The 17859-nt window shown below is 41.3% G+C and overlaps 1 protein-coding gene across 3 annotated transcripts in view; it reads left to right on the top strand.

Moving 5' to 3' along the window:
• The window catches only part of Insc (INSC spindle orientation adaptor protein), a 120711-nt gene that overhangs the window by 60809 nt on the left and 42043 nt on the right, over positions 1–17859 (top strand). For all 3 annotated transcript variants that reach the window (XM_078046433.1, XM_005326771.4, XM_040284708.2), the window contains exons 5-6: positions 453–576; positions 13774–13887. In XM_078046433.1, coding sequence (XP_077902559.1) covers positions 453–576; positions 13774–13887 — 238 coding nt within the window. The remainder of the gene's footprint in view (positions 1–452; positions 577–13773; positions 13888–17859) is intronic.

Genomic DNA, 17859 nt, shown 5'->3' with positions numbered 1-17859 from the left:
GCACATTGTAGGCAGCCACTTCTTAAAAGGCCACAGGCATTGTCTTACGTCTCTGGAGTGAGCACTGGTGATACAGGGCACTCCATTAGCCCTCCTCTCAACATCGTCACCTCCATCTCCTGTCCCTGACATCGCTGAGAGCACAGACTCTAGCTGCAGTGATAGCAGACTGTCCAAGGGAGAAGCTCAGAGGTGTGGATCTGCCTCTTTCTGATGACCTTTCTTCCTGGTGACAGAGACTTTTGGTCTCCGGGCCAGCACTTCTCTGCCTACTAAGGGGCCTGAGGATGAGCCAGGTGGGGCTTATTCTGTGTCTGACTCTCTTGGAGCTGCTGTCTTCCCTCTCTCCATTCTTTCCCCGTGCCAGGCCTGATTTGGTCCGTACCGTGGTTCTGGACCAACCACATGTGCCCTCCGGTGTCCCACCCCCTGCCCTGGTTTCTTCTTCCCAGGTGCCTCCAGGTTGAGAATGAGCACGTCCTGAAGTCGATGAAGGCCTGTGTGAGTGAGACCCTGAGCACACTGGGCCAGCACTTTGGTCACCTGCTGGAGCTGGCCCTGACACGGGAGGTACAGGTCAGTGCAGGCTGGGCTTCAGAGGGACACACCTGTGAACTCTTGGGGAAGGAGGACAGAGGGGCTGAGCCAGGCTGGAGGAAGCTGCCCAAGTGGCCTTTCTTGGGAGACATCCTCTTCCGATCACCAAAGTTAACCACGGTATCTGAGAGACAGGACTGCCAGAGGTGGACTGAGGCCTCCTGAGCATCTAACCCAACTCTGTATCTTCCAGATGTGAAAACTATAGAGCCCAGAGAAGGAAGAGCCTTATCCAAGGTCACACAGCAAGGTGGTAGAAGAGCCTGGCCTTTCCCAATTACACTTTCAGTGTTGATATCACTATCCTAAATCTTCTCCGATGAATTATTCATCTATCGCCATGAACCCAATGGATCCTTATTATTATGAAAGACTTAAGGCACCTGCAAAGTGGCAATAGTGAACATTCTAGAAAGGTCATACAATCCTACCCCTGTTTCTAGGCAGGCTCTTGCTTGATTCCAGAAAGTGGGTGGACTTTGGAGCCTGACAGATCTACTTCCAAACTGTGATTCACCATAGGCCAAGTTCCTTAATTTTTCTCTGCCTCATTTTCTTAATCTAAAGCAAGAAACCTTCAGCAGAAGAAAAGTGAGAGGAAGGCCCCAAACGTGTGGAAGGTGCTTAGCACTTAGTGTGGCTTAAATACATGTTATCCCCGTCCCTTGCCCTTTGCTACGTTAAAGCCACCCAGTGCAGCAGATTCCATAAGGTTTTCATTATGAAAGGTATTCACGTGCTATTTATAGTTACAGAAATATTGTGTTACATATTTGCCATTCTTTTCCCACCACCAAATAATAGCCTCCCATAAATAACAACTCTCTTTCCACATGGGCTTTTCTCCAAACTCGGCCTCTCTACTGAACCTAGAGTTTCCTTTCTTTCCTATGTGTTGTAGCTTATTTTATGCAGGGCCCAGGCCTTCGTGGCTTGAATCACCTGCTGGTCCTGCCTTAGTCCATGCAGCTGGGTCACATAGGGCCTGCACCCGTGTCAGTATGTGTGGTCCTAGAAATTCTAACCCTGACTGAGGACACAGAGTAGGAGGGATCAAAAGCTGGGTGCTAGAGCACTGGACATTGGGATCCTGGGTACTGGGGCACTGGAACCTTGGGACCTGGGGTGCTGGGACACCCAGGCAGGCATTTCCGGATGATGAGCTAGCTAACAATCACAGGGAGGGCAGGCAGTGGTTCAAGTTGGGGGCTCCTGCCTCCAACTGAAGCATCCAATCTCAGAGGACTAGTGTGACCTGGGGCCTGAGGTGGTGAAGAAATTGAAGGAATGATGAGCAGAAGCAGTGCAGTTAGGGTGGAGGGCCTGGAGGAATTTCTGTGCAGGCACCGGCTGCTGCTTTGTTTGCCACTTTGGTGCCACTTGCCTGGAAGTGCCAAGTTCAATGAAAAAGACTGAAATGGAGGCGTGAAGTTGGATGGTGAGCGAGAGCCAGCTGGCTTCAGAACTGGTCAGTAGGGCCCTCGACCAGAGAGCAAAGGGGTGGGGCATCTTTGATCCATTAGGTCACAGAATCCTGGGAAAAGTTCCGAGGCTGTCAGGAGCCTACTGGCACCTTTTGGACTGTGTGTGTGATTTCCCAGAGCACAGTCAACTCTGCTTTTTCCTCATTCTGACCTTAGGGTTAAATTCCTGATCTGGTGCTCCTACTTTCCTGGTTGTCTTAGGCCAGTGGGGCAAGAGACAACTCTAACCCTGGCGGTCTCTTGCGCCATTGGCATATCCGACCACCTGGGCTGTTGATGTCTGGCCTGGGAGCTGCGTTGGATCAGCTACTCCTTTGCTTGGTCCCCATTGGCCTCTGCCCTCTGGTGGGTCTGTCCTCTAAGCACCTGCATGTCTATTTTCTTCCTGATGACCTTCTTCCTGGTGCTTTCCCTACCCTCCCAGCTCACCCCATGGTGTCCTCCCAAGTCTTATGGGTTGAATTTGCCATGCCCGGCCCTTACATTTTAACTTTTTTTTTTGACTGAACTTCAGTTTCTTTGTACATTAGAACATTTCCACACAGGACAGTGGTGGCGTCAGGAAGTATATTTGTTGAAAGCAGAGTAATTTGTGTTCACTATTGTTAGCATGTTTTCTAAACTGGTGACTCAAACGCTATTTCCCAAGATGCTAGTGATTATACCAGGACCCTCTATTTGCGGTGTCTTGACATAATGAAAATAAGCCTTATTTTTTGGCATCAGAACTTCTCCTATGATGTGCTGTTTTGCATTGCAAGTCTTCTGAAAGGTCCTTATGCACTCATAGTCTTTCTTGTCTAAACTGTAGCTTCTGTAGCCCAGAATATTGTTTATTTCATTCCTGTATTTGTCATAGTAAACTGAATAATATCTGATGTAGATTGTTAAGCAGTACTTTCCAAACTCGCTGAATCTCATTGTTGTTGTTTTTCATTAAAGTACCTGTTTACTTATTCTGGCATGCTGCTGTTTCAGGAAATGCAATTTGGGAAACCCTTTTTTAGCACTAGGGAGCCATGAAGGCTCTTAAGTAAAGGAAGAGTCCACTCCCTCCCCACCCCCAACCATAGACAAAAAACAAATGGTGAAATAATGCCGATTAGAAGGGCAGTAAAAATCTAACATGACTCTGCACAGGCCTGCCCCACCCTGAAATGTTATCATGTTCACTTCTAGGCCCTTGATGGGTATTTGACAATATTTGGGCTCAAAGGAAGATCCTAGGAGGACAGGAAGGTGCTCAAGATCAAGGTTTATGAGAATTAGTTGGAGAAGCAGGGGTTGCTTAATCTATGAACAGACACTGCTACCTACAAGGTTCTATGCTCTGGGGTCCTAACCCTTTAGGATTAAGATTGACAAGGGCTAGTGGATCTAATCCATAAGATATCCCATGTAAAAACAAGTTTGTGAAGTAGTGGGGCTGCTCAGCAACGACAGGGGTTGCCTTAGAAACAGTCCATCACTAAGATGGGCAAGCCATAGCCGAGATGACATAGGCAGTAGACAGACGTTGGACTGAAAGACTTGTAAGGTTTCTTTCATTATTATTATTATTATTATTATTATTATTATTATTATTATTATTATTATTATTTGGTTCTGGGGATTGAACTCAGGGGTGCTCAACTACTGAGTGACATCCTCAGCCATTTTTTAAATTTTAATTTTATTTTTTAAATTTTTATTCATTTTTATTTTGAGACAGGGTCTCACTAAGTTGCTTAGGGCCTCCATCAGATACTGAGCCAGGCCTTGAACTTGCGATCCTCCTGCTTAGCCTCCCTGGTCTCTGAGATTACAGGCGTAAGCCACCACACACAGCAGGTCTGTTCCATTCTTGATAGGATGCATTTATAAGTGTGGACATCTCAGGGTAGTGGACCAAGCATGGAGCATAGAGGCACTAACTACTGGAGTGTAGTTTACTGGAGTGTAGACTGCTACTAACTAGTTATGCAAACTTCGGCAAGTTACTTATTATTATTATTTTTTTCTGACCTTTGGTTTCCTCAGCTCTACAGTAGGCTGTGGTTAGGGTTCATGAAGGAACAGGAGAGTAATTACTGACACTCTCTGGATTGGGTCATCTGCTTTTTTCGCTAGACACACCCACTCTGCCTTAAGAGAAACCAACAAGTTTTGCTAAAGGAGTCTCCTCATCTCCTAATTGTTTATCAAGTTCATCTAACTATTTGGTGGGGAAAGAAGAATTTAAGGCTTAAGAACACGAGGGGTCACCAATGGAAAATTAACTAGTGTTTATGGTTAGGCTACCTGCGGAGAAAGGATTTGCTGGGCGCCATGTTAAGAAGAGATTCAACTTATGTGAATTGGTTTACTTGAAGATGATTAGGGGGTGCTCTGCTAAACAGTTGATTCTCACCTGTATCTTTGAATTTGTCTCAGTTTCATGTGGAGAGATGGTCTATTCACTCGTCTATTCATTTATTCAATCACTTTAATTTTAGTTTAAAACACCACCTCTATTTGAACAAAACCAATTGGGAAACATAGCTTTGGCTCTGGGGCCAAGTGAGCTTGTAAGAGCTTCATCTCAAAACTGAATTCCCCCTCCTTGTTCCATATCTGGGGGCCTATCCCATGACAGAGGTTAGACTAGAGGAACTTCCTCAGGGGAGAGAGGCAGGCACTAGGCTGAGCCCACTCAGATCCTTCTTCCTCACTCATCAGATAACTCATTCCTCCTCTCTTAATGAGGTGACCTGCAGCCAGGTGAAGGAGCCAGCAGAGGTATTGCTGGTGGCAGGAGTGTGGCTGGAATGTGGGGGAGGAGACTCTCAGTCTGTGGGGAAGTCTTTTCCCATCTTTATGAAGACATCCCCCCAAGTAACAACCCCAACTCCTTGTGGAATCACTGCAGGCAGTCTACATTTTATTTTCAGAAAGTTTGGAAATGAGTCAGAATGTTGGTCATTAAATGAACTCTACAGATGCTCTGGAATTACTGTTTAACATTTGCTTCCTATTCTGTTTGTCACTCTCAGATTTTGTTGTCCAATATAGATAAGCAAAATCTGCAATGCGATTAAATAGTAGCACAAGGATAACCCAAACGTATCTGCTAGATAATAGAAAGATCTAAAATAAATATGCCCTCTATTCCATTTTAAAACTCCTTTGAAGAAAATAAAGTCAATGAAGGAAAAAACCAACCAATCAACCAACCAAACAACCAGCCAGTCAACCAACCAACCAACCAACCAACCAAACCCCACAAAATTTTAATCTGACTGTTCATTGCAGCAGGAGGGTCTTGATTTTGTGTGGTCTGCTGTCTTTCATAGCTGAAGTCCAGACTGTAAGTGAGGGAGGTTTCTTCAGGAATTCTCAGCAAGAGCTGCCCTTCCCAAACATAAATGGAAGGGCCAGAGACATACAATATTACCACAGCACTACCCCTGCATTCACAGTGAGTGAAAACAGGGACGTTTTCAATCCTGAAGACAGAAACCTAGGGCACTCCATCCCTAGGGTTGACCAATGCCTTCTATGCTCACCTGTTACTGAGTGTTATGGTTTAGATGAGGTGTCCCCAAAAGCTTACATGTAAGACAATGCAAGAAGGTTTCCAGGAAAAGTGATTGGGTTATAGCCTTAACCTAATCAGTGAGTTAATCACTAATGGGATTTGACTGAGTGGTAACTGGAGGCAGAGGGGGTGTGGCTGGAGGAAGCAGTTCTTTGGGAGCATGGCCGTGGAGTATATATTTTGTATCCAGAGAGTGGAGTCTTCTTTCTCTCTCTGCTTCTGGATCATCATGTGAGCTGCTTCCCTCTGCCACACTCTTCCGCCAGGATGTTCCTCGAGCCCCAAGGAATGGAGCCAGCCTTCTATGGACTAAGACCTCTGAAAACGTGAGCCCTCAAATAAACTTTTCTCCTCTACAATTTCTCTGATTGGGTCTTTTCGTCACAGTGGGCTGCATTGACTGGAGCCCCTTGAAGTAACTTAGACTAGTGATCTCAAACCACTTAAAAGATATTGCATCCCCCATGTTCCCCAAGATTTCTTAGGAGAAATATAAACACATATAACTTTAAGGAAATCTATTTCTTCCAGATATTCAATTTTTTTCACTTGTTTTCTTTCCTAAAATGATCTTCCTAGTGATACACTGAGTTTTTAAAGACAGCCATTCTATTTCTTTCCAAAAGAAAGATGTGCTCATCACCCATCCCAAATTTTACAGTGCATTGTTCTGCCATGTAAGAACCTTGTTATGTTTTAAGAAATGTGAAAACCACTTACAAATAGTTATAAATGATCTTTATGGGGTGAGAGAGGGGAACCAAGTAAAGGAAAAGCCTTTATTCAAGAACCATATAGTTCTTAAGGTCTCCATGAATTAATTTTGTTTTTGCATATTTCTGAGACGCGAAATCATTTTCCCCAGTGTGGGGATTTTCTGAATTCAGATATATGGTAGAGTGTGTGAGTGTGTGGTTGGAGGGGTGGTTATGAAAGTTTCTAATTGATTTTGTCTCTCTCATTCATTTATTCTCAAATGGTGTGTGGCTCTTGAGGGACCATCTCCTTAAAACCACAGCAAAGAGAGGACTGGCAGGACATATCAAACTAAGAAAGGCCCTTTTAGGCACATATTTAAATGAAAGTGATTCCTTTCAGTTATATTTCATTCCCATCCATAGATTGTGACATTAGTTGGAAAGAAAAGTATCTTTATGAGCCAAAGATTGCAAAGGTTAATGATAGTGATTACTCTAAGTGTAATTGGAATCTTTTTGAAAACAATCAAACTTTTCCAGATACATTAGATAAATGCAGATAAAAGCTTTACGTGATTTTTTTTTTTCAGATTTGGAACACATTATTTAAGAAAACTATTAAAAACTCTTTTGTTAAATATTTTAAAAATATTTATACTAATTTCTACTTCATGTTGAAAAAGATAAAATTAATTGCCAGCAGCTGGGCTCATTAGATTTATGCAATGTATATCTTTTTCCTTGTTTAGGTACACAGGGAAGTTTGATCATGAGAGCTACTGAAATTAATTGAATTATTTCTGATTTAAAAATCCTCAGTTCTGTCAGGTGCAGTGGATTACAGGCATCTGTAATCCCAGCGACTCAGGAGGCTGAGGCAGGAAGATCGTAAGTTCAAAACCAGCCTCAGCAATGGCAAAGCTTGATAAGCAAACTCAGTGAGACCCTGTTTCTAAATTTAAAAACTTCAAAATAGGGCTGGGGATGTGGCTCAGTGGTCAAGTGCCCCTGAGTTCAATCCATGGTACCAAAATAAATAACTAAGTAAGTAAATAAATAATAATCTCAGTTCTTGTTTAATTATTCCCTAAAGTTGAACACCAAACTTCAATACATGCTTGAACCCATTGAAGAAATATTATGCTTTTATTATATTTTTATTTTATATTAACTGAGGATGTAGTTATAGATTACTTTGCATTATTACAAATTCTGTCAATTATTTTATCTTGGCTTTATAATGTATTTGAATAAATCAAACTTTATTTGGGGTCTATGTTATTTTAATATTTTTTAAAATTTTCCTTAGAAAGTTATCTTTATTACTATTTGTCAGTGGTTTTAATATTTCTTGGGACATATAACAGAAAACTTTTTAATTAAAAATGAAGGCAGGTCTTTACTGAAAGAAAGTTAACTCTGATGTGGCTGACAGGCTTGACAAAAAGAACTCTCTTTGCCAGGCTGGTTATAGGGTGGGTATTTTCCTTATTTAAATAAGTGAAAGTTGGAACTTCAAGGTTTTGATAAAAAAAATTTGAAGTACAACCTATTTTATTAAAAATAGTAATGACAATGAAATGCGTGTTTTGATTTTCCTAATTCTATATGAACAATTTGGGTGACCCAAGGTGCTCTAAGTGAAAAAGTGGTGGGTATAATTAATAGTTATTTGATAAATCTTGGTAAAGTACTTTTGGAATTTTTCCCAGAAATTAAGAAAGTGAATGACTCTAATGATTGGGTAACAAATGCTTTTTGCAAGTCAAGTAGTTTCAGATTCTTTTACCAATTTAGAGGAGCAATTTAGAGAAGTTATCAATTGCCAGGTTGTTAGAAATCATATTTGATGACAGATCACTGTGATTTTTTATAATTTAGGAGGCTGAGCAATGGGGCTCTACAAACTTCTATTTCTCTCTATGAATTTAAGGGAACAAAATTTTTCAGAGTTTACATCTAAAAGTGTAGCATTAAATCATTTAATTGTGGATACATGAATGAATTAAAAAGTTTAAAATAACAAAAATACCTATTCATCTCACTAAATATGTTTACAGTAACATTTTAATATTTATGATTTATAATTATCAAATTTTATAACCTATTTATTTTGTTTGGACCAATTGTGCTAATGATAACCAATGGAAACTAAATCAATAAAAGTCTTTTCAATACTTGGAGCCTTATAACAACAGGATATAAAATAAAATTTCAAATTCTAATGGTAAGTATCAGAAGGGTGATCAATAAAACCCTTTAAAACTTAAATGCATTACATTAAGGAAAAATTCCAAGGTAAAAGTAGAATAGGAATATAAATTCAATAATGAAAAGAGAAGATGCCAAAATATTAAAGAAAGAGATCATTTACGTCTTTTTAAATGAATGATGATATCAACTTGTTTTAGATTTCATTGTCTTTTATCCAAAATAGATTTTATGTTAATACCTACAGTCTAATGTAAATTATATCCTTTCAAACTTTATTTTTAAAACCAATGCTGAAAAAATTGTAGCTGTCAAATTAAAATGTGCAAGGGCACATGTAAATTTTAAATCCCTAAAATTCTTTTAGGAATAGATTGGAAAATATTCTTTTGGCATCAGATACACCGGGCTATTGCCCCTGCCTCTCACTGGAGAATTGCTTAGGTCTTAAAATCTGTGTCTTACAGGGAGGGTGTCCTTTTGTTTCCCATGCTTTTTACATTTGAAGAATCATCCTCAGTAGATACCTGAACTGAGGTCACCACTGAAGTTCTTAAAGTCTGGCCCCTGTTGGCTTCAGTGAGGACCAGCTGGGGCCAGCAGTTCTCAGAACACCATCCTTCCACATTTTCTGAACATCCCAGCATCGGATAATATTTCTTTCTGCCTCAACTTTTTGTTTTTCAGGGATGAACTGTGCCTCCAGTGTTCCCTTTCCCTCTGTGAATACCCTGATGTTTACAGGGAGAGTCAATTGAATTTCTCACAATTACTTTCCTGCTCACGTAGGTTTCTTTCTAACTCAGAGTGGATTTGTGCATCTGAGCAACTTTTCCTGTTTAATTCCCTTTGATTACTCATACATTCTTTGGTTTTTCCAACAAACTCTTTGAGATTTGGAGATTTCTCTTGAAAGACATAAAATCGGTTAAGTTCTGGGTCTTCCAAAAGCCTCCTGTTCTAAGAGATCTTATCCACACTTACCTTCCTAAATGGGATGTTCCCATCCAATAGGTATTTTACCATCTGACCAATAGGTAATCAGGGCCTAGGTTCAATTATTATTTCGCCTAGCTTCTCTTCAGTATATGCAGTCTTTCTGTGCCTTCCCACAGAGTCTCAGTTACGACATTTCTCTAGCATGTTCATGAGAACAGAGGAAATGCTTCTTCCTTATTTCCAAAACTTTCACCAGAGACCTATCAGGTAGTCTTTTAAAGAGTTCATGATGGATTTGTAGTATTTTCCTCTGTTTTAGAACTATTAAAGCATAAAACACACAATGACAACCCTTTTTTATTATATATCATTATTTCGGGCATTTTTTCAGCATAGGGTTGAATGATTCTTGCATTCTTGCATCAGCAAAGCCTGTGATCAGCTGGAAGATGGCCTGGTGAGCCCTGTGCAGCCTCACTCACGTGTCTGGTGCTTTGGAGAGGTTGGCTGGAAGGTTGGTCTCAGCTGAGAGCATTGGTGGGGATCCTACCTGTGGCTTTTCCAGCATACCAGTCATGACAGTCTCAGTTATCAAACTTTCTACATGGCAGCTCAGGGCTCCTAAAAGAATATCCCAAGAAGCCTTGTGGAAGCTCTAAGACCTCTTGTTACCTAGCCTTGGGACTCCAAAGACATTATTTCTGCTGAGTGCTGGATTCTGTTGGCCAGTCAAGGCACAAAGATCAACCCAGATACAAGGGAATTAGAACTCTTCTCTCTGTGGGAGGAGTAGAAAGAATTGGTAGCCATCTTTAATCTACCACACCCTGTCGAATCTGCCTACATTTTATGTCATTTTGCATAAATGGGCTGTTCTACTACGTCTACCTATGAACTCTTTACCTAAAACTTCAGGAAGAGGCTTCACAATAATTTCCTGGATCTTTCTGAGAAATCATTCCAGCCTGTTCTTTGAGAGTTTTATCTTCCTATGATCGATTTCACTGAGTTGCTATCACTCTGAATGAGAAACAATTACAGGACCCCAATATATGAAATCTGCATTTTTCGAATTCCTCATTTAGAGCAGTTAGGCTGCACACATCTCCTTCATCTCCCTCTTCCCTTTCTCCTGCTCTTAAGGAGTTCATTGTTTGTTATTTCTTGTTTCACATCTGACTGGTCTGTCTTTTAAGAAAATATTTGTCACCCAGCCTATTAAGTCTATCTTCCTTTATGTTGCTTTTGTCATTTTGCTGCTATTATCATGATATGGAGTAAAGCATATTCTTTGAATTTCTACAATTTCTCCCTGATTTTCTGAATCAAATAACAAACAAAAACGTTGATTTTTTACAACTGTGTTAGTATGAGGCAGACACCAAGATTAGATTGGCTAGGCAATTCCTGTGAAGGATAAAGAGAATAATGAAGTAGATGAAGGTGTGGAAAACCGTGTTCCAGTTTTGACATCTGAGAAGGAAAAGGAGGAAAGAGATACTTAGGGAACCAGGCCTGAGTCACGACTGAGGAGCCTCCTGCACCAGTCTTATTGTCTTCATTCTCACCTAGGGGTAGCTCAGGGAAGCGTTGTCCCTGCAAGAACATGGTGGAATTCCAGGGGGCAGCAACTGGATGTCCCAAGAGCTCTGCTTCCTGTTTCCGGAGCTCTGGTGACCATACAAGTGCCATGTGAACAGGAAGCTAGGTTGGAGAACCACTCTCCTATTGGTGGGAGTGGCTAATATGGCCAAGGTATCCTTGCCTCAGGCTTCCACTTCCACTAGTTTCAGTGAGGTCCTGCCCACATTAGAGATGGAAATAGGAAGTCAGATTCACAAAGGACCGGGTTCAGTCCCCCCCACCCAGCCCCACCCCCTCAGACCACATGTCAGATATTGGTCAGGTTTCTGTGTCTCAGTTTTCTCAACTGTGAAATGAGGGTTGGACAAAAGTCATTTGAAGCCCTTCCAACTCCAACATGTGATATTTAGGACTTGGAAGATTTCAGTGGAGTCTGATCTCATCTCTTTCCAAATGTATACTGTGGAAAAGATGCTTACAACTTTGTGTGTGTGTGTGTGTGTGTGTGTGTGTGTGTGTGTGTGTGTGAGAGAGAGAGAGAGAGAGAGAGAGAGAGAGATCTGATTCACTAAGATATATCTAGAGTGTAATTACTGTATATATGTGTATAGACATTAACATGAAATTATTCTCATACATAAATGGTCTAATATTAGCAGCTGATTGCAAAAGACATTGGGTTTGAATTGTTTAATGTAATGCTAATTTGCTTCAAGTGCAAACACTAATCAGGAACATTAGGTAATTATCATTTAGGTACAGGACCCCAATACATGAAATCTGCATTTTCATGTGAGCATTGGTATCAAACGTGAAGCTGCTTACGGTAACAATAGGGAAGGATTCTAAGAAGTATGTTCATTACAGAGATTTGTAGTGACAAATCTTAGTTATTAATGCTACTTACCGTTTGTTGAATCTCTTACAAGAGGCATCCATCACATCTTTGAGAATAATTTTTATATTTAATGTAGTTTTATTAAATACACACTTAATCTTAGGCTGCACTCTGTAGAGGATTAGTAGTGTGTGTGTGTGTGTGTGTGTGTGTGTGTGTGAGAGAGAGAGAGAGAGAGAGAGAGAAATGTGCTTGAGTTTGAATAAAAGAGAAAAAGGGAGAGCTAGATAGCCATTTACCTTAAGCCTCAAACCCTCTTATTTTCATCGTTTACCAGTGGGGAAACCAAAGTCTAGGGAGTTTATCTCAAAGGCCCAAGATCACAAAGTAATGATTGTTAATGATTTTATTTTGCTTCCATGTGTCTGACAACTCCTTACTATACATTGACAATCTTAAGTTTGTCATAATCACCTTAAGAGATAGATGGTGTTATTTCCAACATTTTACAGTTGAAGAAATCAAGGCAGGGAAAGTCTAAACTAGGGCACATAGACCAGCATGGCAAAACCAGGATTGGAATCCAGTTTGGCTTCCAGAGTTCATGCTTTTTAAGCACTTGCTCACAGCATCAACATAATAAGTTAAAGGCAAGCAGGAGATGGAGCTCGGATCTCCTAGTTTCCTTTTATTTCATTTTTATAACACCAGGGTTATTTAAAAACAATCCCTTTTTAAAAATATATATATTTTTAATCATAGTTGGACGCCATACCTTTATTTATTTATTTATTTGTGGTGCTGAGGAAGGAACCCAGAGCCCTGCATGTGCTAGGTGTGCGCTCCACTGCTGAGCCACAATCCCAGCCCCAACAATCCCATTTTAATATTTTTAAATAATCATGGCAACTGAAACCACACAAGAGGCTGCACTGAGCACCCAGCTCTGCAGGTTTTACATTTTTGTTTGAGGCTCTTTCAGGCAGCTGTCCCTAATATCTCTATCTCCATCCCTCCCAGGAGAAACTCAAGCAACTGGCATTAATTAGCAGGTAGGATTCATTTATAATCAATGAGTCACATGCACCAAAGCTAATGGTTGATTATGAAGTGATTTCAAGATTCATAAAGAGCTTTTTTCCCAGAAATTACCTAAACTCTTCTAGGAATAAATCTTCATATGTTATTTACTAATGACTCTTTCATTTGCTTTCTTTCTTGGGCCTCCTGTATTTGGTCATTTCTAATCTCTTTCAACCAGTAGCCTAGAATCCTTTGACCTTGGACAGTATGACCTTACTGAATTACTCACCTGGTGACAGAATTCCCAGTGTAGCTTTTTTTGGCCACTTTATATAGCCAGTGAAAATGTTTCCCAAGCAGTAAGCTCTGTCCAGTGCTTCTCTTGCGTTAACCATTGAAATTATCACCCAGCTGGTGTTCACCATTGGCTCATAGCCATCCAAAACGGGCAAATTCTTTGACCATAATTGTAGTAACTCATTGGTTTTCAACTTGTTTACTTAACCGATGGTTTCTGTTTTCACCGGAAGTCAGTAGCACAACAAAATGGTATTTGCTGAGCTTATCAATATTGAGAGCTGATTTTCTGATGGGGTAAATTTGTTGCTCATTCCCAAGACTTTGAAGTGATTCATATCTCTGATACAGAGCTCAGCTGTCACCGTCACCCATGTCTTTCCCCAAACCATATCCTTGGTGACGCCAGAGTGGGGTAGTGGATGGGGCAAGATTATATGTTCCAAAATGGCTATGGGGAGCATGGGCCACTGGTAATCCATTAAGGAAGATGAGCGGAAGGCACATGGGTGTGAGTAACCAGCTTACTTTTCTCTCTCTTCTTAGGCATTGGTGAGAAAAATTGATGCCTCGGACAACATCTACACCACAGAGTCTACCACAGGCAACCTGTTCAGCCTGACCCAGGAGGGGGCTCCTTTGTGCCGCATCATAGCCAAGGTGAACTTTGTGGTCAGGGACCAGAATGGCAAGCCTCGGGAAAGTGAGAGGAAGCTCTCTTGTTCAGTGGGTGGGCGGAAACAATTGGCTCAAGAGGTCCATCATGGTTGGGAATCAGTTTGCTGTGTGACCTTGGGAGAGTGGCCTCTCCTAACTGACCCTTGGTGTTTCACTTTAATAGGTGGATAGCCCCTGTGATTTCATTTTCAACTTGAGACAAAAAAAAAAATAGTATCCCCAGAACCTCCATTATTTTATTTGTGCAGGGTCAACTTCTTTCCCCATCTCCACTCATTGATTTTCCTTCTTGAAAGCTGTGGTGTCCCTGGTGTCTACACGGTGATGTACTAATTCAAAGACCATCCGGCATGTAGCATTTTAGAAGATGGATTGGCTTTATATGGCTTCCTGGCATCATGGATATAAGAAATGTAGTATCTCAAACTAGTTCAAAGGAAAGTTTTTTAATATTGTTGTCTATACAGTTAAGCCCTATTCACATCTCTTAATCTTGTGATCATAACAACCTCTACCCCATAATAATTACTAGTAGTGTTATCGGGAGAAATAGAAGGGGAACATATCTATAAACATGACCTTCACCTCAAATTCAGAGGCATGTGTTCTCAACGGTCCCATCCAAAAAAAATCCCTTTACTCAGCTCCTGGCTGGATTCCCCAAAATGCCTTACAGCTACTTCAGTATTACACGAGGGAAAGATGAAATAAAAAAGGACACTGGCTTTATAGACTACAATAGGGGCCCTAATTAATTGACTTTGTGGTTAATTTGCCCTGGATTATGGCCTCTAAAACCTTAGAGTCCAATGTAGACAATTTGGTATCTCAAAATAGGATCAAAGTAAGGTCTGTTTGTTCTTCTTTTTCACTTGTGAAATAATATCACCAATGGATATAGAATGAGGGATCTAATTGGAACCAAGTTGTGTCTTTCAATATTCTTATGACACCAGTCCCAGGAAGATGCTCTATTTGGATGATTCCCAGGCATCACAGTCCCTTAGAGCATTTGTGGAAAACACAAATACTTTTACTCTCCCTCCGCCCAAGATTTACTGAGAACCTGGGCTAAGACTTGGGAATCTACATTTTCAAGCTCTGCAGGTGATTCTGAAGCATGATCAGATACTCAGAATCACTGCTCTAAGCCTTTAAAGACATTTAGAATAACCAGGGTAAACGCTTGCCAATGCTGGTCAGCAGAGAAGTGAATTATACATAATAGTAGTAGCTAACATTTGAGTGTTGCTGTGCACTCTACTTAATGCCTTGTAAACCTTATTTCTTTGGAAACAAAACCATCCTGTGAATGGACAGTTTCCATATGTTCCCATCTATAATTGAGATCATGATCTGAGGGACTTGTCCACACAGCTGATAAAGAGTGGAGTCAGGGGGCTGGGGGAAATAGCTCAGTTGATAGAGTGCTTCCCTCGCATGCACAAGACCCTGGGTCCAATTCTCAGCACCACAAAAGAGTGGAGTCAGAATTATAAACCAGGTGTCTTTAGTTCAAAATTCATGGTTCAAAGCCCATAGTGGTGACTCGTGGTTCAGTCTTTGGCTCTTCCAATTTGGGGGCCAAAAGTCTCAACCCCAGATTCCCATTAGAATCATGAGGGAGCTTTAAATAATTTCTGAATTGATTTGTCTGGAGTAAGACCTGGGACAGATATTTAGCTTTCCAGGTTCCCTACCTCTTGGGTTGAGGCCACTACTGCCTTTGGGAGGTATTTAGTTAAGATGTGACCCACAAAGCTTATGGTGGTATTGGGGGCTGGGGCAAAGGGGATTGGAGAAGGTAGCATTGGCCCTTCCACCTTCAAATATCCTGTTATTCCACCATTCATCTTGGTTGAGAGGGTTCAGTCTTCAGAGATCTGTTGTGGTGCTGTGGGGGACCAGAGAGCTGTTGCCACCAATCTCTGTTTGATGATTAGGTTCAAAAAGAAGTTAGCTGAACTTCTTTTGGAACAATCATTTTCCCTCATTCCAAATGAATGACAAACGGTAGCTGAGTTTGGGTTGCAGGAGTGGAGCTGAAGCCTAGAAGGGGTGAGACTTATTCTCAATGGCAGAATGGGGCCGGAGGCGTTTTGTTTTGAGAAGAGGACTTAGAATTTCCTGGGAAGGAGACTCTACTTGGCATGGGCTCTGAAGCTCTGGGTGTTCTGCTCCAGGGCCTGGATACTCAAAGTCTCATCTCCACCTGCTGGTTGACATCGAGGGCTCCTACTGCCTGCCTTCATTTGTGTTCCTCTTTCAGGAAAGCAGAGAGAGGACGTGCATTTGTGCCTAAGCCTCGTCTCCTCTGAGGACCAGGACTCTCCTCTGGCTAAAGATTGATCCCAAACATTCCCAGTGGTAGAAAGCAGGGGAGAAAGGTCTGGGTAGGGACCAGAGTCTCCTCTTCTCCCAGTTCTGCCATTAGCTCACTGGAGGAGGTTGGCAAGGTCAACCTGAAGAGGCTGAACTCTTGGATACTTTGAGACCTCCTGAATCTGCCATGCTGTCCGACTTCCCTGGTGTTTTTATGGAGAAAGTAATGAAGCAATTTTAATTTTACCCTAATCCATTTTTAAACAGAAGGCTTTGGTGAACTGTTTTCCACATTTAGTCATCACTCCTCTATTTCTGTCTGAGGCTCCTTACCTATTCCACCCACTCCTCAGCTACTCAAATATCCCCCGTGTTCTCAACTCCATCCCTGAACTCTCAGGAGCCATAGCCAGTAGTTTTAAAAGATTCATAATGATCCTTTGATTGTTACGTGGGCCACACCTCACTGGAGCCTACCCAAGAGAATACATGAATCTTATTGAGCATTAACCAGAATAACAACAATCAGAATTCCTATATGTTGGTTGCTTCCTATGTGCCAGGTTCCGTATTGGCACTTTCTGCACAGTTACCCCTCTGAGATGGTATGGTGGCCCTGACGTACAGATGAGGACTCCAGGACTCACAGTGGTTGAATACCTTGTCCAGCTGACATTTGAAACCAGATTTGTCCAGCTCTAGAGTCGCTGCTTTTTTTTTTTTTTTTTAACCACCAGCTTAATTGACTAAAATCTAGAGTCCTTTCCTTTCCAGGTAAAACTTCTGCTGCAACAGCTCAGTCTGTCTGAATCAGTAGTTTTTCTTTCTCTGCTCCTGGTACAGAACTCCAAGATGGGCTGGCCCACTCCAGGTGCAAAGCTGATGACAGTGAGGAAAGGAATGGGGGAGAGGAGTGAGAGAACTGAGATTTCTATGGCTGTAGATGGTCAGCTGTGATGACGATGGTGGTGATGACAGTTATGGTAGTAAAGAAAAAAAAACATTAAAACGTGCTATTAAAAAAAGTGCTTTATAAACAGCACTTACTATGATGTTCTAAGTGCTTTATACAAAATAACTTATTTAAACCTCCTGCTAGCACAATTCACAATAAACTGTGGAGCCAACATGAATGCCCTTCAGTGGATGGACGGATAAAAAAAAGTGTGGCATATATACACAATGGAATTTTACTCAGCAATAAAAGAGAATAAAATCATGGCATTTGCAGATAAATGGATGGTGTTGGAGAAGATCATGCTAAGTGAAGTTAGCCAATCCCCCCAAAAAATAAATGCTGTATTTTTCCTCTGATACAAGGAGGCTGATTCATAGTGGGGCAGGGAGGGGGAGAATGGGAGGAATTGACGAACTCTACATAGGGCAGAGGGGTGGGAGGGAAAAGGAGGGGGCAGAGGATTAGCAAGGATGGTGGAATGTGATGGACATCATTATCCAAAGTACATGTTTAAAGACATGAATTGGTGTCAAAATACTTTATATATGACCAGAAACATGAAAAAATGTGCTGTATATGTGTAATAGGAATTGTAATACATTCTGCTCTCATGTATTTTTTTAAATAATAAAAAAATAAACCTCCTACTCATCCTATGTGGTAGACAGCATCTA

The sequence above is a fragment of the Ictidomys tridecemlineatus genome, chromosome 4 (assembly GCF_052094955.1).
Source record: "Ictidomys tridecemlineatus isolate mIctTri1 chromosome 4, mIctTri1.hap1, whole genome shotgun sequence".
NCBI classification, from domain to species: domain Eukaryota; kingdom Metazoa; phylum Chordata; class Mammalia; order Rodentia; family Sciuridae; genus Ictidomys; species Ictidomys tridecemlineatus.
Note: the sequence above shows the minus strand (reverse complement) of the source record. Positions and strands in the feature narration are given on the sequence as shown.